Here is a 24,503-nt window from a genome sequence, read left to right as displayed (position 1 = left end):
ATACTCTTACTGGTGCTGTTAACATAATTTGTGCATGTGCCCCCACACTCTCTGCGGAGGCTAGTGTTAAAGCCAGTTTCTATGGAGAAGACCATTATGGAAGACATTCCTACTTCAGAGAAAGTCATAATACTCGGTGACTTCAACGCAAGAGTCGGTACCAACTTTACCACGTGGCCCACATGCATTGGAAAATTTGGAATTGGAAAACTTAATGAAATTGGCGAAAGATTGCTTGCCTTTTTTTGTCTACACAAACTGTGCGTAACAAACACATTCTTTTACACAAAACCACAACATCGAGTTTCATGGAGACACCCAAGATCTGGTCACTGGCACCCGCTGGATTTGATTTTGACACGGCGTTCCAGCTTAAATGATTTTAAGATCGCTCAAACATTCCATAGTGCTGTCTGCAAAACTGATCATTGTCTTGTCTGCTCTGTGGTCAAAGTTTCCCCGAAGAAAACATATCGGACAATGCTATCGGCAATAAAACGTATCTCACAAACCAATACAAAATCCAAGTTAATCCATTTTAACGAAGCATTGACAAAATCTTTAGAAAACTGCTCAATTAATGATGATCCAGAAGCCCTATAGAGTCATATTAAATCAAGCATTTTAGAAAATGCCTTCTGCATTTTTGGAAAAAGTCATAGAAAGTCTGAGGATTGGTACATCCACTACCAAGAAACCCTACATCCACTTCTGGAAAGAAAATCCCAGGCTCTGCTGAACTGAAACTAAATCCTAATCCTGCGAATATATGAATAATCTCAAAGCAACTCGTTCTCAGTTTCAAAAAACAGCTCGTCACTGTGCCAATGCTTTGTGGTCTAGCATTTGCGAAGACATTGAACATGCCTCGGCTGTTGGCAATAATAGAAAAATGTATGAAGGAATCAAAATAGCAATTGGTCCTCAATTCAAGAAGACTGCACTACTGAAATCTTCTCCTGGCCATCTGATTGTTGTACCCAAGTAACAGCTTGAAAGATGGATCGAGCACTACTCTGTATCTACGCTAGGGAAACACTTGTTAGCAGAGCGGCTAAGGTTGAATTTTAGGTAGAATCGTGCACTTCTGGAAGAAAGCATGAAACTTCCCATAGTGATACTATGACACCTAAAGATCATTAAAAAAATAGACCCCAAAAAATAACGCCTCCTAATGGCCGCCACCTTGAAATCCAATATGGCCGCCAAAATAATTGATTTTTAAGCCAATATATTCATATCTACAGCACAAGTCATTGCCAATTGAAGATCATTACCCATGTTTTCAATATCAAGGAGTGTAATGCAATCATCAGAAATTATGTCAGATGACGCCGCCCTATTGGATTTCAAGATGGCCGCCAAATAAATGATATTTTTGTCAATATTCATATCTACATGTGTACCTACCACTGTCAATCAAAGACTGTTGCCCATGTTTTCTATATCAGGGACTACTCTGCATCCATCAGAAATTATGTCAGAAGACCACCATATTAAATTTCAAAATGGCCGCCATCTTGAAATTTAATATGGCCGCCAAAATAATTAATGTTAGCCTATGTATTCATATTTACAGCACATATCACACCAATCGAATATCATATAGATTAGCTTAGTGAGTTAACCCAATAAAACCTACTGGAAAATGTTCGGCATAGTACAAGAATGGCCCCTACCAGACATTTTAATGGTGGAAGTAATATTTCTACTCCTTGCCAGATTATTATTAGATGATGCAGCAAAACATATGTAGGATATATAGTGTTATTTATTGTCCAAAAGAGTACTCAATGTTAAAAAGAGGTTTCCTGTTTTTTGTGTGAACATGGAAGCAAATTTTTTAAAATCACGTTTCTACAATGAGTCTTTGGCTTCATTAGTATTTTAAATGAATCAAGAATCAATCAGTTAATTGATTGGATAAGGCTTTTTATTATCGGCACACATTTATGATGTAACCTTACAAAACAAAAACAAAAGCATAAACAAATAATGTGTTCCGCCTTACACAATAGATAAACTGATGAAAACATTCAGTTGGAAAACTAGGAGGAAAAATACAATGGAAAATACTGGGACAAGATAGCCGGGGGAAATAGCAGTTGGAAAACAGCCTCAAGAAATAGTCTGGAAAAATAGCTGGATGGAAAAAAAATCCTCTAGTGGAAAAATCCGAAGGCGAAAATTAGGTGTCAAGTGCCATAGTTGTATTTTCTATGAATTAAAACCTAAAACCTTTTCGATTTTCAGTCTACTCAATCATCCAATCTTCCTGGGGAGAGAGATAGATGCAGATATTAAACATCATCTCTATTAAAGCTAGTTTTAGTATAAATGAAATTATGTAAACATAAATCAAATAATAAAATGAATAGTGTGAAGACACTAATATCGAATAGACCTTATGTCTATGAGATGGCTAATTATCATTTTCAAATGATATATAAACATAAATATTTGAAAGGAAAAGAAACAGAAAAGAAAATTAAAGAAAGAAAAATAAAGAACGGAAAGAAAAGACAAAACTGGAAAGGAAATGAAATAAAAAAAAGAAGTGCACGATTTTTCTCCTTAGCCGCACTACTATTGTATCTTTGCAAGCAATTGATGCAATTCCACAGTTACCCTTCCTCAATGAACTGGACGTTACTCCAACAGTTCTATAACTGTAAAAAGCAATTGACAATATCAAGAATGGCAAAGCAGCTGGTCGTGATAGAATTCCACCTGAAATCCTAAAGTGTGGTAAAGAAATTCTAATTCTTCACCTGCACAAGCTCCTAACTGCTTTTTGGAGAAGAGAGTAATTCCCAAGGATCTTAAAGATTCTATCATAGTGACCTTGTATAAAAGCAAAGGAACAGATCTGAGTGCAACAACTATCGAGGAATCTCATTGTTGAGCCTTGTTGGAAAAGTCTTTGCCAGAGTTGCTTTAAGTCGACTTCAAGTACTTGCAAACAGAATTTATCCTGAGTCACAGTGTGGCTTCAGAGCGAACAGATCAACAACGGACATGGTATTTTCTGTATGACAACTCCAGGAAAAGTGTCGAGAGCAAAATAAACCACTATTCATCGCTTTCATAGATCTTACGAAAGCTTTTGCCCTTGTCAGTCGGAAAGGTCTGTTTGCCATATTACCTCGGATAGGATGCCCACAAAAACTCCTCAACATAGGTCATGCTTTTCACGACGGAATGGAGGGTAGAGTAAATTTTGATGATACATCTTCCAGAAGCTTTGATATAAAAAATGGTGTCAAACAAGGTTGTATGCTCGCACCAACCCTCTTTGGAATCTTCTTCGCTATGATGTTACGACATGCTTTTGATTCTTGTGATGAAGGCATCTATATAAAAACCAGTTCAGATGGTGGATAATTTAATCTTAGCCGCTTGAAAGCAAAGACTAAAACATTACAACTTTTACTCAGAGATTTTCTCATTGTTGATGATGCCGCAGTGGTTTCCCATTCAGAAAAAAGGTCTCCAATCTTTAATGGATAAAACATCTTCAGCCTGTAATGAATACGGACTTACTATAAGCATACCGAAAACACAGGTGATGGCTGTCATTTCGCCAACCATGACTATCGACTCTGCAACTGGAAAATGTTAACACTTTTACTTACCTTGGTTCCAAGCTCAGTTATGACCTATCTCTTGATCCTGACCTTGAGGCTCGTATTGGCAAAGCCACTGCTACATTTTCACGTCTTCAAAAGCGTGTGTGGAAAAACAACTACCTCTCCATCCGCACAAAAATGCAAGTTTACCGTGCCTGCGTTCTTAATACCCTGCCCTATGGCTGCGAAGCGTGGACAACTTATGCCCTACACAAGGAGAGACTTAACACCTTTCATATGCGCTCTCTTCGACGCATCTTGGGTATAAAGTGGCAGGATAAGATCACGTCGAAGAGATATCGAGGTGGTCCGCCGATCTCAAATACCATCAATTGCCGTTCTTTTGCGGCAAAGGAGAATGCGCTGGATTGGTCACCTGAACAGACAACTGGATGGACGTATTCCAAAAGATATCCTATTTGGTGAACTGAGTGACGGCAAAAGACGTACTTGAAGGCCAAAACTGCGCTACAAAGATGTGTGCAAAAACGACATGCATTTACTAAACATTTACTCAAATCTTGAGAATGTTTATCCAAGGACAGATCTGCTTGGAAACAACAAATCTCTTGCGGCCTCAAACACATGGAAGACACAAGATCACAAAGTGCTGAGCTGAAACGACAACAACGTGAACGTGGTCCTGCTGTACCGAATACCACACCATATACATGCGCACATTGTAGGAGAGCTTGCCAAGCACGTATTGGGCTTATCAGTCACGAAAAGCGATGCAGACATAGAAATATGGAACAATTATAACAAAGATGAGATGTCCTCTAAACGCTGTATTGCAATCATCTACCAAGATGTGCATGCCAATCATAATAGTAAGATATAAAATAACAAGATCGTCGGCATAAAATAGACGGGATAGCCTTAAATTATTTAAACTCAATTTTTGATTACATGAGCTATCCAACATAACCGAAACATCACTCGTGAATAAATTGAATAACAGAGAACTTAGAATCACACCCCAGTTTAAGGCCATTAACGACAAACATTTTTTTTCCTTTTGTGGGGTCGTCCCACTTTTATTTGTTCCTTCATTGCCTTCAGAAAAAACGACTCACATTTTCATCATAAGGGTTGTCTTACCAGTACAGTATATAAATATTTTGTTTCTATCAACATTTAATGATTTATCCTAACTTGTACATATTTTTTTTTATTCCTTAACATCCAAAAACAAGTACACTCGCTACTCACAGGGTGAAACATTGGTTTATGCACTTGAGTTTTTTTATTGAGGCCTTAATAGTGAAGTTGATTTTTGTCGTGAGAAAACTTCTGCTGGGGCATGAACTGAAACCGGAATCCTGGGACCAGAACAGTGAACTGTGAAATTCTAGGACCAGAACAACACTCTTAACCAAAAGCAATTCAACTTCCCTTTAAATGAAAAAAATAAATAAAACTTAAACAATATATACGATAGAATAATAATTCATATAATAACTAAAAACATCAGATTTTGCATGCAGTGATATCGAAAACATTATAAAATAATAACTACAAACTGAAAATTGCAAGAATAACATCAGACAGGAGATGAAAAATGTTAGAAGAGGGCTTTACACAGCAGTGGTTGAAATAGCCTGATGATGATGATGATATAATAATAAAAAGCGAAACCTTGTAAATTTAACTCTTACAGTAAGATGAAATTGAAATAGAATTTAAGTTGTTTAACAAAAGGACTTGTATATTAAATTAGATTATAAGTTACTAAATTGTACCTTCTGTCACCTAGGCCTATTTTGTTTTCTACCTGTATAGGTTTTATCAACTTTTGACATTACAATCTAGAATAATTTGGCATAATTTAGCATAGTTTGCCATCACAACTGGCATAAATCGCGTCGCTGGCCACATTGCTACAGTATATAGTTAAAACAATATCACTGGTGCAAAATGCTTTTGACGGCTGTGATCATTCTTGTAATTTGAAAGGCATACAATACCGGCCTCGATTTGTATTAATACACTTTTTTCAGTAACGTGCACAAATAATCGTTCTATTATTGTTTTGATCCACAGCTAAAGTTTGGATAGCATCAGACGGTTGGGCAGATATATCTACACACTTTTATAATTACAGTAGTGTTGCGTCAGTGCTTGGTGTAACTATTAGCAGAAAACCACTCCCGAATCTTTTCGACCACCTTGCTAAATACAATACAATCCGGAAACACAACAGCCTTCATTTCCTTGAGAATTTCATGAAATGGATGTGTGATAATAAAATCTTAACGGAAAAAAATTGCAGTGACGAGATATTGTGCAAGGCTGAAAACAACAATAAGACTATCACTCTCATCGAATCTGCTGCAAAAACCTATCTACAGTTAGCTACTAACTATGAGGCCTATACAACATACATTGCCGTATATGCCATTGCTCAAGCACTTAAGGATATCCAGGAATGTTCGTCTGAAGAGGGACATTTAGACGAGTGTCCTGATATAAATAATCTAGATAGATGGCAACTTGTGACTTATTTGGAGAAAGTAGGATTCAGCGATAATCTGGGATCTAGTTTTCAGTTTTCAGAAGACAGACAAACTAATCCCTCGTACATTATCTTGAATGGTAAACGGTCAAAAGATGGAACATTTGAATTGGTCGAGGTGGGTTCGTATAAGCATGGCAAATTGGATATAGATAATTCTTCCATTTACTGGGGCAGTGAAACATACAAAGGCAATGTAAGTTTTCATTTGTTTATATTTTAACTAAAAGCAAGTTCAAGAGATTTTTCGCTATGCCCGACCCCTAAACGTGGTTGATAATATTAAAAAAAACCTCCTAAACATACAAAAACGTGTTTTTTGTAAGGCATGTAGTTCGTATTAATTACCCTAACAATAACACGTTGTAATTGGTCAGTCAATAATCATGACACCTCAAAATATCCATTCAAATGTCATCAAATCTTGGAAGTTGAGAAACATTGTAATTGCAGATTTGTGGTACTGTAATTGAATTGTGTTAATGTTTAAATACATAATTAAAAAATCGTTATATTAAAACTTAAATATCGGCTTAACACCTCCCATGTTACCAGTGCTTACTACCTATCGATGATAAAACAAAAAAAAACACACACAAATATTTTTGTGTTCAGTAAGTCCGATTGGATATAGTTTTTACGCTTATTCAATTAGTTTTTGGTTGTACTTCAAGTAAATTTTGTCATATGATCCTTAGTATATAACAACATCAAAATGATTGCTAAATACTTGATTGCTGATCAGAAAGGTTCACTGTTCGCTGGTTAATATCAGATAATAAAGTTTAAAACTTACTCCAAGTAATGAAATTCACACCATCGTGTTGAAAGTCAATATTTCGTCATTAACTATGGCATCATCATTCCTGATGGTTGCTGATCATTTTAAATAAATATTTATTTAACCCTTACGCTGCCAGCTCTTTTCTTATTCAGTCAACAAGAGCGCCAGCTGATAACATTACCTCCTAATCCCCTGTGCCAGCTAATTATTTAACAAGGTCATCGTAATGCTCATTTTTGATAGTGTATATTATTTATTACTATCAACTATATAAATGTTGATTATTATTATTATTATTATTATTATTATTATTATTATTATTATTTGCTTAATACTTCCTAAACTATGGAGATTATGAAAATATAAATCTAAAAAAAAATTACTCAGCATTAGTTGTTTTGTACAAACATGCTTTTATTTCTTCATTTTATTTATCATTTAGTAAATAAATAATAGGAATATTTTTGTCAATAGGCCTGTCACAAGTAGTATATTGGGCCTAGGCCTATTAGCAGAGCATGTGCAGGGATGGCGCCAGGATTTGCCCGACGGGTGGGGGGGCGAGGTCCCCGGCGGGCGATGTCCCGACGAGGAATCAGATTTCCCCGACGAAACCAAAGTGGGCGTAGTCGAGCTTTGATTAAAAAGTATCGAAAGGGGTCCTGGGGCGAAGCCCTCATAACATTTTGACAATTTAGGGGTTTCAAAGGCTTATTTAATCGATATTTTGATGTCGGCAAGTGTAGCTGACATAGTTTGAATCACACAAGCCACATTGGAATTTATATACAACGTATTGTTCAATAACAATTTTGGGTTTCCTTTCCTTCTTCTTTAAGACCTATTTTCTTACTTGTAAAGACTGGAATAATTTCCTTGTTAATTTTTTATGATCAAATTTCGTCTTCGTCGGTAAATAAACAACTTAAACAACTAAGCTCAAAAATTAATTCAAGCTATGTCGGCTACACTTGCCGACACCTAGATAGACTCGAAACCTCGATTTTCTTTTTTGTCAATATATTTTGTTTTAAAATTATATAGTAAACGTCTGTTAATTCGTAATATTATTATTATTATTATTATTATTATATCATATTATATTTATACAATTTATAGTGAAAATTAGGAGATTAAAAAAAATAAAAGAGTGAACCGTTTTGGCCATTGTTGAAGCAGTTCACCCGACTATGCAGAGACAACCTACTATTTTTGAAAAGACCAGCATTAATAATAAATTTTTTGACCGTTCTGTCCGAACTTAAAGGAGATGGAATTGTTGTGTGGACCTGAGGTTGTATTTATGGGTTGGGGCAGTTAGTAAAGTCTGTTTGATTGGTCTGTTATTTTTTGGAAGTATTGTCTGCATAGTCAGGTGCGTCGGTCTGCCAACTTTGGGATATCGACGAGGGCCAGTGCTCTATCATAGCTTGTATCAGGGACAATGATTCGCTGCGCTCTGCGCTGGATCTGCTCAAGCTGATTGCATTGACAATTAGAAAGCCCTGTACCACACACTGGAGCAACATATTCTATAACTGGTCGAATAATACTAATATAAAAATAAACAAGGGCACTCTGATTGAGGCCACACCGTCGCAACTGTTTAAGAAAGTACAGTCTGGAGTTAGCCTTAGACGTTGTAATATCAACATGGGCTTGCCATGATAAATTTTTATTGGTTGTTAATGTGTATACGAGACAGGGCCCAAGAGTAGGCTGTCGTAGCCAGAGATTGAATTTTACACGGTTGTCCTGGGACCACACGATCGTAAACAGTTGTGTCGTCCATGTATTTAATACATGGTTCATCGTTTAAAATGGTTATTGACAAAAATAATGAACATCACAGGTCCTAGCCATGAACCCTGGGGGATACCTCCGTTGGGGGATATCCACGAGGACACCATATTGCCTACTTTGACATTATGTTGCCGGTTAGTCAAAAAAGATTCCAACCAATGGACTAAGTGTTCATCAATCCTCAGGTTTCGCAGTTTTTCAATTAAAAAACAGTGGTCTACAAGATCATAGGCCTTCTTAAAATCAGTAAGTAAAACCCTTAATTCTTGACCAGAATCTGTGGCTGAAAAGTATTCGTTAAGAAATAATATAAGTGCATCCACTGTTGAAACTCCCTTCATACAGCCGAATTGATTGAGATGGATTTTATCTTTGGCTTGAGCCCATATCTTTTCACCAATCATACTTTCAACAACCTATGCCATGACAGGTGTCAATGCAATTGAGCGGAGTTTACTCTCAATATTTTTAGGGGGAGATATTTTAGGAATGGGGACCAGGTCGGCGCATTTCCACATCTGGGGAACATAACCCTCCCTCAGACTAGCATTGGCAATAGCACAGAGTGGTCCACTTAAAATATCGGCACTCTCTTTCAAAATCCACGGTTGGATCCCATCTGGTCGAGGCGCTTTGTTGCACTTGACCCGTAAAAGCTTCTACTTAACAGATTCCTGTTCAATAATAAGGTAGTTGGCGACTTGTTAGACACTAGTCCCCTCTTCATAGGCCCAAGTGGTTGAAAGGAATTTTGGTTATAGACCCAAAAAAGGTATTAATTAATTCAGCTAATTCCTCCTTATTGTCCTTACAGACAGAGTTTGCCAGTCCCGTAAGTGGATTATTGCTATTACCAAGATTGATAAATCTCTTAGTATTTCGCCACCAGGATCTGGTGTCGGACTCCAAGAGGGGGACAATATTTTTTTGATAAAACAGGGAACGGAGGGATTTGGAGAGGCGATTAACCTCATTTCTAAGTCTACGAAATTCAATATTATCACCAAGAAAGGCTTTCTGGCGTTTATAAATTAATACCTTAAAGCTGTTAGTAACCCATGGTTTGTCCATTTTATATTGTTTAACACCTTTCATAAGAAAGTGTACATCAATTTGCTCCTTAAGTCTGTTATTTAGAAATTGAAGCATGCTGGAACTGTCTTTGAGGTAGTAAAAATCTTGCCACCGGGTGTTATAAAAATCCTCAGCAAATCTGACCTTTAAAGATAGAATTCGTCCATTGATGTATAAAAAAGATCAGGAATTGATCCGTGTCTGGTAGGTGTATTCACCAATTGTTTCAATGGGAAACTTTTAAGTTGTTGATCCTTCATGCGATTGAAGTCACCAGTGACTACGATACCAGTATCCGGGTGTTTGGAACAAATACTTTCAAGACAGCGAATAATATGAGAGCTAATCAGAAAATCATTTAATCCTGGAGGATGATAGATCAAGCCAACTTTTACGTTAGCTATTTTCCGGAGTAGACGATTTGGCCGCATGGTCATCCACAGACTTTCAAAATCATCGCCCTGGAGCTCATACCAAACCTTGTACTGGATACTATCCTTCAAATACAAAATGATGCCCTCTCCATTCCGTTCAAGCCGACGAATGAGTATCCATTTAATTTAACCACGTTATCAGGCATGCGAGGTTTCAAATGGGTCTCGGTGATAGCAACAATGTCTGGTGAGGCCAGTCAAAACCCTGACTGAGAGTTCATCTACCTTATTCGGCAAAGATAGTGCATTGGTAAAAAGAAACTGAGAAATTCCAACGAAGAGTAGCTGGTATACTCACAAGGTTTTCCTTATTACATCCACGGCTAGGCGTATTAATCTGTAACTGTGGCATGTACACCAACTGTGCGGTGTGCCGACAAGCATTTTTATAGAAGGAAACATGATAATTGAGACAATTATCATTGAACAAAAGTGACAGTAAACGGCATCCATATGAGCCTAAATGCGTATTAAGTACACAATGGCATTGATGATTTATAATACAACAATAATTTATTGTGAAGTTTTGACTTTTCTGTAATTAAATACTTGTTTTACAGAAACCATTAGCAATATGTAACAATGACTGTAAACCTGGGACAAGGCGTCAATATATCGAGAATGAGCAGAAGTGTTGTTTCAGTTGCCTGCTGTGTTCAGTGAATACCATTACAGATATTAAGAGTAAGTACTGCGCATGTGCAAAGCGATATACAGTATAACCTTAATAATTTGTGACGGAAGCACCAATTCACTGTCATGGGGATGCTAATCCACAGGACTTGCCATACGGGCATAATCTCTAGTATACTTGTGAGGTACCGCTGGTTCATTAAAATTTCTTTAATACAGTATAGCTTATACGCAACTATGTTATTGACTATTACTGCTGAAAATCAATATTCGATCATGGCCTCCATGATTTGATTAAGTATATTCAATCTCCATTCAATCCCTAAATTCATTTTCTTCCCTTTATAGATGCTGACACGTGTATGGTGTGTGGACAAGACCAGTACGCCAATAATAACCGGACAATATGCCTGAAGAAGAGCCCGGATGTGATTATGTGGAACAACACTATATCTGTCATTGTCTGCATCTTTAGCGTTCTAGGAAGCTTGACAACTATTGCTGTAGCGTACATTTTCTACAAATATCGAAGCACACCCATTGTCAAGGCAGCTAGCCTATCCCATACCTTTGTCTTGGCGTTTGTTTTGTTTTTGAGCTTTCAGATGGTTTACTTCTACATAGGAATTCCAACAGATACCCTGTGTAAAGTTAAGTCGATCATAAACAGGATAAATCTTACGGTAATTCTAGGCATTTTCTGTTCCAAACTATACGTCATTGTAAAGATTGTTAATAATAGGCTAAACTCTATACCTACAAAACTCTTTTATCGGTATTCCTGGATGCTAGTTGCAGCTATCGCTTGTCTTCACCTAGCATTCAACGTAATCCTTGAAATCGCCATCCCCAGTCACGTTGTGTACGATTACAATAACTCATTAACAATTCTACCTATCTTCTGCAAAGAAACTGATGTTGGTTTTATTGTCACAAACATATACCAATTAATATTGTCTTTGATTTGCTTTATTTTTTCATTCCGCGCCCGAAACCTGCCAAGGAATTTCCAAGAAACGAGGTTTATATGGTTCATTATGTTTACATGGTGTATACTGGAAATCTTCTCATTTCCCGCGCATTTTGCAGCTGCCCCAAAGCTTCAGATATGTTTACAAGTAATATTTATTTCATTATTTAATTTCTTGACGCTTTCAGCATTTTATTTTCCAAAATGCTATTTTATTTACTTTCGTCCAGACAAAAATACAAGAGAAAATGTTGGAAAAGAGATCCTCAAACAAGGGACATCAAAACCCAGCAAATGCGGCGGTGTAGAGGCGTGCACCACAGCAGACGATGATGCGAGTTTATGTCATGAATTATAAAGAAACATATGGGGGAATTCTAATCCCCACAAATAAAAGCACTTTTTGTGCTTAAATCATAATAATAACACGGGTACCACCCCCTGTTTTTTTTCTTCTAAAAACAGACAGTATTTTATGTAAATTTGGTTTGTGTTTTAGGGACCTTTTCGAACTCTGCCCAAATTATAAAGCTTTATGAAAACATATTCCGTGAGTGGTCCATAAAAATCATAACGATGCCATATCACACCCACATATGCAAATTATAATTATTTCTCACAAGGCTCAATAGTATGGACAGGGTTTTACCAATTTGTACAAGATGCTTTAAGCTCTCGGTTCCACACCATTTTATTAAACTCAAAATAAGATTAAAAAAATTAATCTGGTCACCGCACGTCATCTTGTGTACCAAGCCAAACTCCAAAAACAAAAACATACTCAAAGATTTAATACATATTTAAATGGCATTTTTCTGTCGCTTTGAGAATGAAGCTAATAATAATAATAATAATAATAATAATAATAATAATAATAATAATAATAATAATAATAATGATAATAATAAGAATTTTATTTACTTTTTCTAACGATTAAAAACAACTCCACTTCCTACCGGTAGGCCTAAATCAGAGACTGTATGTGGAAAGTGTACTTGGTTTTTTTGTTTTTTGTTTTGTTTTGTTCTAATATTGAGCTGGATAAAGACATTGAAATGAACGAAACTAATAGGCCTACAGTACTTACAAGTTGTCATTCCTGAAGTAGCCTAAAAATGTTTTGATAGTATATTATTATTTACTATCAAACTATGATAACGGGCTCATTACAAAGGTACAGTAAAAAACAATATAAGTCAATAGTGACGTCATCACTGTAACTCGCAATGTTATTTGCCTATTCCCCAGCGTCCAATAATTTTGTATTATTGGACGCTCGGCTTGATTATTTTAAAGGTTCGTGTGCAAAAAAAAAAAAGTCCTCATTTTTTTGTTACCACCGCAAATACATCGCGCACCGCGATAAAAATTGAATTGTAATTGAAAATTGCTTTCGTAAAACAAGCTTCATAGAACCCAAAAAAGTTACTTCAAATTCAATATTAAGTATGAACAATTAAGGAATTCATTGAATCAATGGACCCTCTTAAACACAACAAAGTGAACGTTTAATAGAAATATTCTAGACCTATTAAAGACTCAGGGAACACATTTAGATGTAGGCCTACGACCAGGCAGGCCGCCCGGTCCTCCTTCAATGAATACCCTAATGGCAAAAATGTTAGAGAGGCAGTTGGCAGTTTCAATTGGTAGCAATACGACGATAGCTTATTAATGGCGTTTAAAAGCCTATTATTTATCTCAGATATAATAGTAAGATATAAAATAACAAGATCGTCGGCATAAAGTAGACGTGATAGCCTTAAATTATTTAAACTTAATTTTTGATTACATGAGGTATCCAAAATAACTGAAACATCACTCGTAAATAAATTGAATAACAGAAAACTTAGAACCACACCCCACTAAGGCCATTATCGACAAACATTTTTTTTTTCTTTTGTGGGGTCGTCCCACCTTAATTTGTTCCTTATTGCCTTCAGAATCAACGACTCACATTTCCATTATAAATGTTGTCTTACCAGTACAGTATATATAAATATTTTGTTTCTATCAACATTTTATGATTTATCCTAACTAATTTTTTTAATTCCTTAACATCGAAAAACAAGTACACTCGCTACTCACACCATTTTATTGAACTCAAAATCAGATTTAAAAATAAATAAATAAATCTGGTCACTGTACGTCATCTTACGTATCAAGCCAATCTCCAAAAACAAAAACATACTCAAAGATTTAATACATATTTAATGACCATATTTGATTATTTGGTTGCCGTATCATATTTATGTGGGAACCTACATTGCCAAAATATTTTCTTTAATTTAACCAAGTACGGTAACTTAGGTTGCAGGCCTTAATTTTATTGTGCTCAGTGCGCGCCGTACCAAATTTAATTGGCGTCCCACAATCTATTTCTAATCTGAACACTGTAAGAGGGCGCTGCGGTAGTCAGACGTGTTCTTTCGAACGGTATAAATTCTCCGTTATAGTGTGGCTTTGTAGGTTTTAATATTCTTAGTTTTCTCCAAATATTGCCTACTTAACACTCTTTAGGCACCCACTATTTACCTGATCCTATATATTTTTGAGATTTTTTCAAGATTTTTGTAGCTATGCCCCCGCTGTTAATTATGTCTGTAAGGAAGGCCAAGTCGAACGGGGACAAGTGTGGTGCTTGTGCTTCGGTAGTTTCGGAGAAAGATAAAGCGATCAATTGTGATTTTTGTAGCTTATGGTTGTCAATCGGGTATCTAAGAAAACTTATGATTGTCTTGTAGCGAGTGATCCGAATGTTCACCGGTATTGTAGATCCTGAAATGTTACTGCGGGTAATATTATGGCATCCTTTAGCTAGTATAAAATTAGCTCAAGACAACAAATTTTTTGATGTAGCGAAAACTAAGGGTCTCCGTTAGCAGTGACAGGACAAGGAGTGAGAGAGACAAGTATAAAAAACTAAAAGACGAGCTTAATCTTAGAATACAAAGGGGTGAACAAAACCTTATAATAAGATGTGGTAAAATTGTGAAGAAAAGTTTTCGTGAGGAAAATTAAAAATAAGCAAAATAAAGTTAGGAAAGAAATAAGAAGTAATATTTATTGGTCGAGATCAAGCAATTTTAAGTTTATGTACACAAACTGCGATTTATTTTTAAATAAGAAAGCGGAGTTAGAAGCCATTTTAGCAGAATATGATTTTCATTTTTTTTGCTCTAACTGAGATTTATCTAAAGTTTACACAATCGGCGGTTTCACATCTTGAATTTAATCTTAATGGTTTCCAATTGTTTTTACCATCAGAAGATTTAGTCTCTGGTCGCGGAGTAGTGATTTATGTGAGAAATGGAATCTCTGCCAGTTTGGTTAATCTGATAGGTTACATGCTTAAGTGTTGTTTGAACTTCGATCTGTTATATCATTACCTTTAAAACCTATTTTTAATAAACTTTTCTTAGAAGGTGTTGTACCCACATCCTGAAAGGAAGCATGGGTGGTTCCGATTTTAAAGAAGGGTAATAAGAATACTTTATCTAATTATAGGCCGATTAGTCTAACATCGATTGTAGGGAAGATTATTGAACGGATCATTAGAGATTATCTTATGGAATATCTTGAGACAAATAATTTACTATGTAAACCAATATGGTTTTAGGAGTGGCTATTCTTGTGCAACCCAATTATTTGAGGTACATGAGCTCTGTGGTCTACTTATATTGATAAATCTTATAGATTTGACTGTATTTATTTTGACTTTAAAACAGCTTTTGATTCCGTTCCTCATCAGCGTTTACTAGGCAAGTTACGTAGTTACGGTATTAAAGATAAAACTTTGAAGTGGATTGCGGAATATCTCGCTGGTCGTTCACAGCGTGTTTCAATAAATGGATGTCTATCTAGTAAAGTCCCAGTTATAAGTGGTATCCCTCAGGGCTCTGTTTTGGATCCAATTTTGTTTACTATGTTTATCAATGATTTACGTTTAGTATCTAACTCTTCCGTAAAATTGTTCGCAGATGATACAAAGCTTTTTAGAATTGTAGACTCGGTTGATGATAGACTCCGTCTCCAGGAAGATATTAATGCCCTATGTGAGTGGTCTTGAAAATGGGACTTGCCATTCAATAGTGACAAATTTAAAGTTGTTCACTATGGAAGAAATAATCCAAAATGTTCCTACTTTATGTTTGATATTGAAATTCAGGAAGTTGACAGTGTAAAGGATTTAGGAGTTACCTTTGATTCTAGTCTTAATTTTAGATTGCATGTTGCCGATATTTGTAAGAAAGCTAAAATGAAATTGGGCATGATAAAACGGTCTTTTAGATTTCTGAAGAAAAAAGGTCTATTGAAATTGTATAAGTCTATTGTGAGACTATAACCCAATTTATAAGAGAGAGGCAGATTCCTTGGAGAAAGTTCAACAACGAGCAACTAAGTTGTTTTCGGAGGCAAGGGATTTTCCGTATGAAGATAGACTTAAATTTCTGAATCTTCCAACTTTAGCGTTCTGTAGACAGATATCTGATATTCTACAGCTTTTTAAAATTGTCCATGGAATTGATAGGGTTTCGGGTGAATTATTTTTTTGAGTTTGATAAAGGTGCAAGAACTAGCGGTCACTCCTTTAAGATTAAACATCAGCACTGTAGGACACTTATTAGAAGTCGTGTTTTTTCATTTAGGTCAGTCTTGCTGTGGAATTCTTTATCGAATGGAGACGTTAACTCTAGTTCAATTAATTTATTTAAATCTGCAATTGAAGTACGTTTGGCTGACCATCCGTTCAAATTTGCGCCCTATGTTAAATTTTAAATATTCTGGTTTTTTTTTTTTTGGTTTTTTTTTCTCCGAGGGGCCTATAAGCATCGTTTTGCTTGGCCTCTATACCCAGGAGGCTCAGATTATAGAAGACTCTCTTGGGAAACAAGTAAACAAGTAAGCAAGTATTTATATTTTTTGGGTAGTTGTTAATTACCAGAACTTCAACCGAGAGAGGTGTGGATTTTTAGGGTGACGTCATATATAATCTTATGCAGTTCGCATTGGCCGAGCCGATAAGTGAAGGGCACCATAAACTTCAGTTTAAATGTCGACGCTGGTTCAACGGCTTACTCGCCATTTCGGCGGTGGAACAAGTGTTCTTGGACAAGGACTTTAAGCCGTAGGACCTTGTGATACGCAATTGCCCTATGTGCACTTCAAAGAACCCAGTACATCATTTGAGAAGAACAGGGGGTTACCAGGGTTAGGGAGTTGGGGGGTTCAGTATATGTCGTTTAATGGATATGTCACGTAGGATAGTGATTAAGTTCTCTGATTGGCATGTCCTTGGCGCTGGTGCCTAAAGGAATGAAATAAAATGAAATTATTCCTTCATCTCATACTGCTTCAAGTCCCGACCGCAGTGTCATCAAATATAGTATTCAGCACAGTAAATACAGTAAATAATAAAGTTATTAAAGGAAGTGTGTGGCTTTTCCAAAATAGGACACTAATGGCTTATTTCAATAATTCGTGGAGCTCCGTTCCCGACTCAAACATGTTATATCCATGTCTACTTCGTGGTTTTTTTTTTATTCATTAGAATCAATCAATCAAACAATCAATCAATCAATCAATCAATCAAATGTTTTATTTCCACACTATTTCAAGAATGTACATCAACACAAATGTGTTTTCGTTAAGTACAGTTTAGTGTGTGTGTGGGAGGGGGGTGGTGGTGAGTCAGATAAGCCAATTAAGGCTTTAAGAATGACCCACCCCTTACAAATAAGTACAGTAAATTTAAATATTAAATAATCATCATCATCTGAATAATCTTGTTATTGTATAACATATGTTGAAGAAACTATAACCGTACCGAAAGCCGATGTCATCTATATTTTCATCTATCGATTTGCAATCATGGAAGTTTAATACCTCCTTCATGCACTTTCTCACATGACAACGACGGTCCGTTTCAATTTATTTATTTTTTTTTAATATGCCTAAAAATCACAGATGACTGTTCATAGGCTATTACTAGAATTAGGGCATATCTGTGATTATAGAACAAAAGGTTTATTCAGCGCCTTCCATCCATGGTTAGACCAGTCGAACAAAATATTACAACTCACAGGTCAAGTTAGGACACCTGTATAATACAGAGGAGGCCTACAGGCTACCGACCGCTCCTGGTTAGTAGAGTACTACATTACTAGGTTAGGTCAGTTCCAGCACGTCTGCCTCATAGACGCGTGGTGCCAAACCTTAAAGCGGTAAACTGTAAAGAAATGCAGCATACATAAAACAAACGTTACTCCGAATAAAGAAATGGGGGCCATGATTCGACGTTTTGACCTTTATTGGTTCATCTTCAGGAATGAGAATACTTAGACCATGATTACTAAAAAAAAAAAAAAAAAATTAAAAAAAATGCTACAATGTGCAATAAAGCGATCTAACAAGTTCAACAATGGTGATTTTGAGAGATGCAATAGTTTGGTTAGATTATTGTAAGAAAACAATTTCAGCTCTCTAGATGCTTTGAGACGATGAATATCCAGGGCTTCCTTAAATAGCAAATGGGACCAGTTAGGTGGACTATCAATTACTTTGATATTTTCTGGAATATATTAGCGATTTTTAATTAACAAGGATATCATGTTTAAATGTGTTAGGCAAATTATAAAGTGTTAAAATATATTTAAAATCATCACAAGACTCAATATGTTTGTGAATACTGTTAGAGAGTGTAGAATGTTCAGATAGCCTAGAGACATCTGTAAGTCTTACAAATAAAATCACAACCGCAGCCAGGGCGTTTAAAGTGATACACAATTGAGCTACGATATTCGTTAAGCGTTACATCTTTGGTTGAAGTGAATTGTGATACTTTGCTATTTTTCCATAAGATAATGAAATTAACATCTTTAGTTAGATTTCTTTTGACTTTTCTAATACATTCACGGAGGAGTATTTCTGCGTGTTGAAATATGTATGGTGTATGTACCCACATTTTAGTTATATCCTTAATATCATTGTTATCAACAATATCATTAGGCTTAGTATTATCAGAAAGAAATTTATACAAAAGTGTGTTGGCTAATTTTCTAGGGAAACTATTCCAAGACATGAATTTGTTATTATTGCTAGTTACATTGTTAAAGCAATTACCTGGGTTACATAATTTCTTCGCTGAAAATTAGGCTTCTAATCCACGACACCGTTTATGATTAAAAGGAACAAAGCTTTTAATGTACATACTGACCAGTGTGTGTCCTCTTTCTGTAAATATTTATTTAATTTCGGTAATTGAAATTTAAATTAAAAAAATGTACATAATTGCAAGTAATAAATGCCTCAAATGTAAACCGAAGTATTAGGGCAGTCCCAACAAACAGCCTCTGTAATTAACACACCTAATTCAGTAGGCTCTAGCTATACAACTTATTAAAAAAAAAAAAAAAACAGAGCCCTCAGGGCGCCTGCCGTATATAGAACCAGGATCTATCAGAAATGACGTACTTCAGGTCAAATAATGCTTGGATCAATCATAAACCAAGACAATAATCTGATCAAACTACTGTACACTTTGCTACACTGTAGCCGTTGTGCTCACGCTTTAACGCACTAGAAAACAACGCCTGCGAAGCACGTGAACGTCAATAGAAAACAACCTATATTAAGCCTAGTGGCATTCAAATCCAATATAACAACTTCCTAATCTAATTATGCTCTTGTTTATTAATAATATGATGCAACTTACAAGAGTTTACAAATGAACTTTTGTCTTCAGTCACAACTGTCTCTATCAAAGATATTACGATCATATTATAAATTGTTTACTCAGTAAAATTGCTTAATGGCGACAACTGGTTGCCGCAAAATTTAAAGTTCACAATCCGCTATAACTTAATAACGTAAGCATCACACATGTTACTGTATATACTTCATGCATAAATTCTAGGCATCTGATTGGTTAAGAAAGCGGGGTAATAGAAAGTACTATGCCACTCAAAAAGTACTATTCCCCTCAAAAATTGTATACTTTTTTGACCTGTCGCGATGTGGAAACGCTAGGGCCACTACATCACGCTGCTACGACGAGATTGTCCCCTGACTGCGTCACGGATCAGCGAGTAGACGATAAACAAAATATGGAGGCAGCTGCTCGTTTTGAGATGAAGGAAGACTAGCCTAGGCCTAGCATTACTTCTTGATGAAGCTGATAGCAAAATCACGAAAAAACAAATTAAATATATCTTATCAATATTCGAAAAATAAAGAACGGGTGCTGTTGAAATTGAGGAAATAAGCAGAGCTAGACACACTCTTTGATCGCTTAGGCCTAGCTAGTCGAGTAGTAGTAGTAGTAGTAGTAGTAGTAGTAGTAGGTAGTAGTAGTAGTAGTAGTAGTAGACCACCTAGGCTAGTATGCTTCTAATATAACAGGCTATGATTAAGTAAGTACTTTTTAGGCCTCGTAGAATCTATGTATGAATCTATTTAATGTGGAGATCGGGAAGATAGGCTACGGTCTCCACATCACCTCGGAGCAATAGATTTCACCATTCCTCTCATGAGCAGTCAATATTTGTATAATCATGGACCTATTTATAGGTCCATGGTATAAAGTATGATGCAATACGATGAATTTTTTTTTGACCACGACATTTACGACGACGCCCTTGCAATTTTTCCAAATTTATAAATAGTGCTCTGTCGTAGCAAAAATCGAGAATGTGGGAAAGGGGCATTAGCGGATGAATACCCTGCTAATATGAATGAATACAGTGTGTTTTTTATACATTGATATATTATGAATGATTTATTTATACTAGAAGTTATTTGTGTATTTATATTTTATATTATTGATTGATGGATTTTTCTTGTGCAAAATAGTAGCTATTGTATTATACTTGAAGGTAATATAATCAAATTAAATTTGTATGCCTACTCTACCGGTATTTGGTACTATTTTTCGTCAAATATTGTGTCTGCATGTATAATTATGCATTAGATTACTGCTACGTCCTTTTAGATAAAGAACATGAGCCAATAATAATTTTACTTATAGTATTAAAGAAGGTAAGATAGGCCTACTGATATAGATTATGGTAAAAATGGAATACAAAATAGAGAATGTAGACATTCCTTAATGCGTCACGTACTGACTTATTTTGGTGACTAACATTGTCACTTTATAATATGTTTTATTCCATTATAATCGCTGAAGTACTATACTTTCCAATTACCTAACTGAATACTCTTCTGCTCCTCTCATTGTCCTGTACTAATGAATAATGAATTCTAACATGTGTTGCTTTTGTATCGTGTATAGTTTCATCATCCACTCTTGTGTTGACTCGTGTTATTGTAAAAATTAATTACGATAATGGAGATAAATTTGAACTTAATATATGCCAATAATGTTAAGACATATAAAAGAATGGTGCTACGATATATTTCTTCCAGAGCTGTGTACGCGTCTGGACAGTAAATCGTCACAAACATTTTGTCCTTATTATTAAAATTAGTATTATGATAGGATGATTATATACATACCCAGTTTGAACGCTCTGTTTTAGCTGACTGTTACATGGACTGGCTCTGCCTGAAATATAGCTAACATTAAGCGTCAGCTAAGTAAACTATACTTGTTAAATAGATTTTTTATTATGTTATATATAATAATTACTCTTTTTAAAAGAGACTTGTATTGTAATTAATTTAAAGAGACATGTATTTAATAAAATTGCTTTCATTATATATGTATTGTTATCAGCTACTATATGCCGGAGGCAAAATAAAGTATTTTGAAGCAATTCCGGTTACTCTTTTTTGTATACAAAACATCATCAAAGTTTTTCAATTTGTTTTCAAACTGGAGTTAACTTTGAAATCACTGAAAATATGGCTGTCCCACAGGAGCTTCAGTGGGGGGGATACTGCTGCCTTTGGCGTAAACAACAACCTTAGCCCCATAATGATTGGTGCAAATGTGATTTCAGAGGACAACAAATTTAAAATACAAAGTTATGTATTGTTGACGTATTAGTAGACTTTAACCTCGATAAATAATCCGTTGAAATGCGAAGTTTCTAAATACATTGGGTCAATATGTGAGAACGGTTTCCAACAATACGTGGCTAGTTCAACCCAAAGACTTGGACACATTTTTGATCATGTGATTTGCCATCCTGATGATGATATTTGTCTAGGATGTAGTATCCTACCAAAGGCGTATGGATCTGATCATCATATATGGTTCACTGTTGCGTAAACATCTTTAAACCGCAACCGGAGCGAAGAACTGTTACCCACAGAAGTTTCAGTGACTTCGATTTTAAATCGGAAGAATTACCAGCGGCTTCATTAATAACTGACGTCGATAAACTAGTTAAATACTATAACACTGCTATACTTTGTGTCCTTAATAAACACTGTCATCAAAAAACACGTGCGCGGAAACTCATAAAGAATCCTAAGTGGTTTAATGATGAAGTTCAGGAGGCTCGAATGAAACGGCGACGATTTGACAGGAAGTGGAAGACATCGCGTAAAGAGAACGATCGGCAAAAATATTACTCAAAATATGGTAGTTCATAAACTTATTCTTGATAAGAAATCAGAACACTTTAAGAATACTTTAGCTGCTGCGGACTCTAAAACAATGTACCGTACACTGAACACTCCTCTTAATAGCAAATATAGACCGTTTTCTGCATGTAGTTTTAATAGTGAGCGCTGTGAGAAGTTTGCCGTTTTTTTTAGCGAAAATGTATCTGTAATAAGAGGTGAACTTGATGAGCAAATGTGTGGTGTAGGTGATGACGTGTTAGCCAGTATACCTTCCAATGTAAATAATTATAAACTAAATATATATATATATATTATTATTATTATTATTATTATTATTATTATTTATTATTATTATTATTATTATTATTATTATTATTATTATTATTATTATTTATTATTATTATTATTTTTTTATCATTATTATTTTATTATTATTATTATTATCATTTTATTATTATTATTATTATTATTATTATTTATTATTATTATTATTATTATTTATTATTATTATTATTATTATTTATTATCATTATTATTTATTATTATTGTTTTTATTAGTATCATTATTATCATTATTATTTTTATTATTATTATTATTATTAATTATTATTATTATTATTATTATATTATTATTATTATTATTATTTATTATTATTATTATTATTTATTGTTATTATTATTTATTTTTATTATTATTTGTTATTATTATTATTATTTATTATTATTATTATTTATTATTATTGTTATTATTATTAATCTTTATTATAATATAGATTATATTAATGAATGGTGTTTTGTCGCCGATCATTACATTTTTTTGAACTGGGTATACCTTCGTAATACAGTTATCACTCCTATCATTAAGAGAAATAATCTTAATCCAGAATTGTTAAAACACTACAGACCCGTTTTGAATCTCAATACATTAGGTAAGATTATTGAGTACCCTGCTATATCTAGATTTAGAGAGCACCTGCATAATAATGATCTTAATGACATTTTACAATGTGCCTACAAGGAGTGTCAAAGCACAGAAACAACAATGCTCAAAGTAAAGGATGATATTCTTACTGCTTTAGATGACAGCTAAGCAGTATTGCTAGTTTTATTGGATTTATCCAGTGTGTTTGATACCATAGATCATGACTTCCTTGTAGCAGATTGAATTATAAGTGTTTTGTAAGTGGTAATGCTCTAAGATGGTTTAAATCCTATCTCCGTATAACGTAATGTAATGTTTCAAAGTCAAAGTTCCGTGATGTTATGTACGGAGTTCCACAAGGGTCAGTGGCTGGACTATCCATTTTTACGACACATTTTAATCCTGTTTCTAGTATTTTTAGACTTTTTAATATTTCCTTTCATAAATATGCTGATGACATATAACTGTATGTTAGTTTTAATCCTAGATCAACAAAGGATATAGAGTCATTCAATATGGTTCTAAACACTTTTTGCCCGACCCCCTTGAAATCACCCAATATTTTGCCTGTTGGGGTTCTACAGTGAAATTTTTGGCTCCGCGCCAGTATTTTCTGATGAGTTAGAGGAATTTGAAATTTTCATGAGATTTCGCTAAAAAAAAACTCACCTTCTGACAGACAACTGCTGATATCTCTCTTGAAACTCAACGTATTGGAGAAATGCTGGTACCGTTGGATATAGACGATGACGTCCGGACTAGTGTGAATTATATAGGTCAAGTGACGTGACCTACTTTGACCCAAAATATCACAAAAGTATATATCTCGATTTTCGGGAAATTTACACCTCAGTTAGGACACTTAGTCCACATAATGTCCCTAAAGTTTCATTGTGGGCAAATGAAATATATTAGCTCTAAACTACATTGTGTGCCTAGGTATTGATAGTTTCACTGAGTTTCCAGGAAATCTGCTGATTGATTCTACGAATTTAGGTGTGTTCTTCGATCCCCATCTTACAATGAATAATCATGTAAATTACGTGTGCCGTATTATAACATTTGATTCGATTTTATCAAATTTTAAATCTAGCTAGAATTCGTCGTTTTATTGACAAAGAAACATGTGCTCATGTGGTGAGATTTTTGATACTTTCTAGGCTGGACTGCGGTAACTCGCTTCTGAGGGAATCTCTAATTCCAACATTC

General features: G+C 35.0%; 1 protein-coding gene across 1 annotated transcript; it reads left to right on the top strand.

Annotated features, from left to right (window-relative positions):
* Window positions 1-4,214: 4,214 nt before the first annotated feature.
* Window positions 4,215-12,589, top strand: LOC117103078 (extracellular calcium-sensing receptor-like). The gene is made up of 4 exons (XM_033243576.1): window positions 4,215-4,311; window positions 5,673-6,340; window positions 10,800-10,923; window positions 11,221-12,589. The coding sequence occupies exons 1-4, from the start codon at window positions 4,215-4,217 to the stop codon at window positions 12,198-12,200; spliced, it is 1,869 nt and encodes a 622-aa protein (XP_033099467.1). The 3' UTR covers window positions 12,201-12,589.
* The last annotated feature ends 11,914 nt before the right edge of the window (window positions 12,590-24,503 follow it).

This window comes from Anneissia japonica, unplaced genomic scaffold (genome assembly GCF_011630105.1).
Source record: "Anneissia japonica isolate Jap-2015-1 unplaced genomic scaffold, ASM1163010v1 scaffold287623_len557403_cov176, whole genome shotgun sequence".
In the NCBI taxonomy this organism is placed as follows: domain Eukaryota; kingdom Metazoa; phylum Echinodermata; class Crinoidea; order Comatulida; family Comatulidae; genus Anneissia; species Anneissia japonica.
This window is presented reverse-complemented; position numbering and strand designations above follow the sequence as displayed.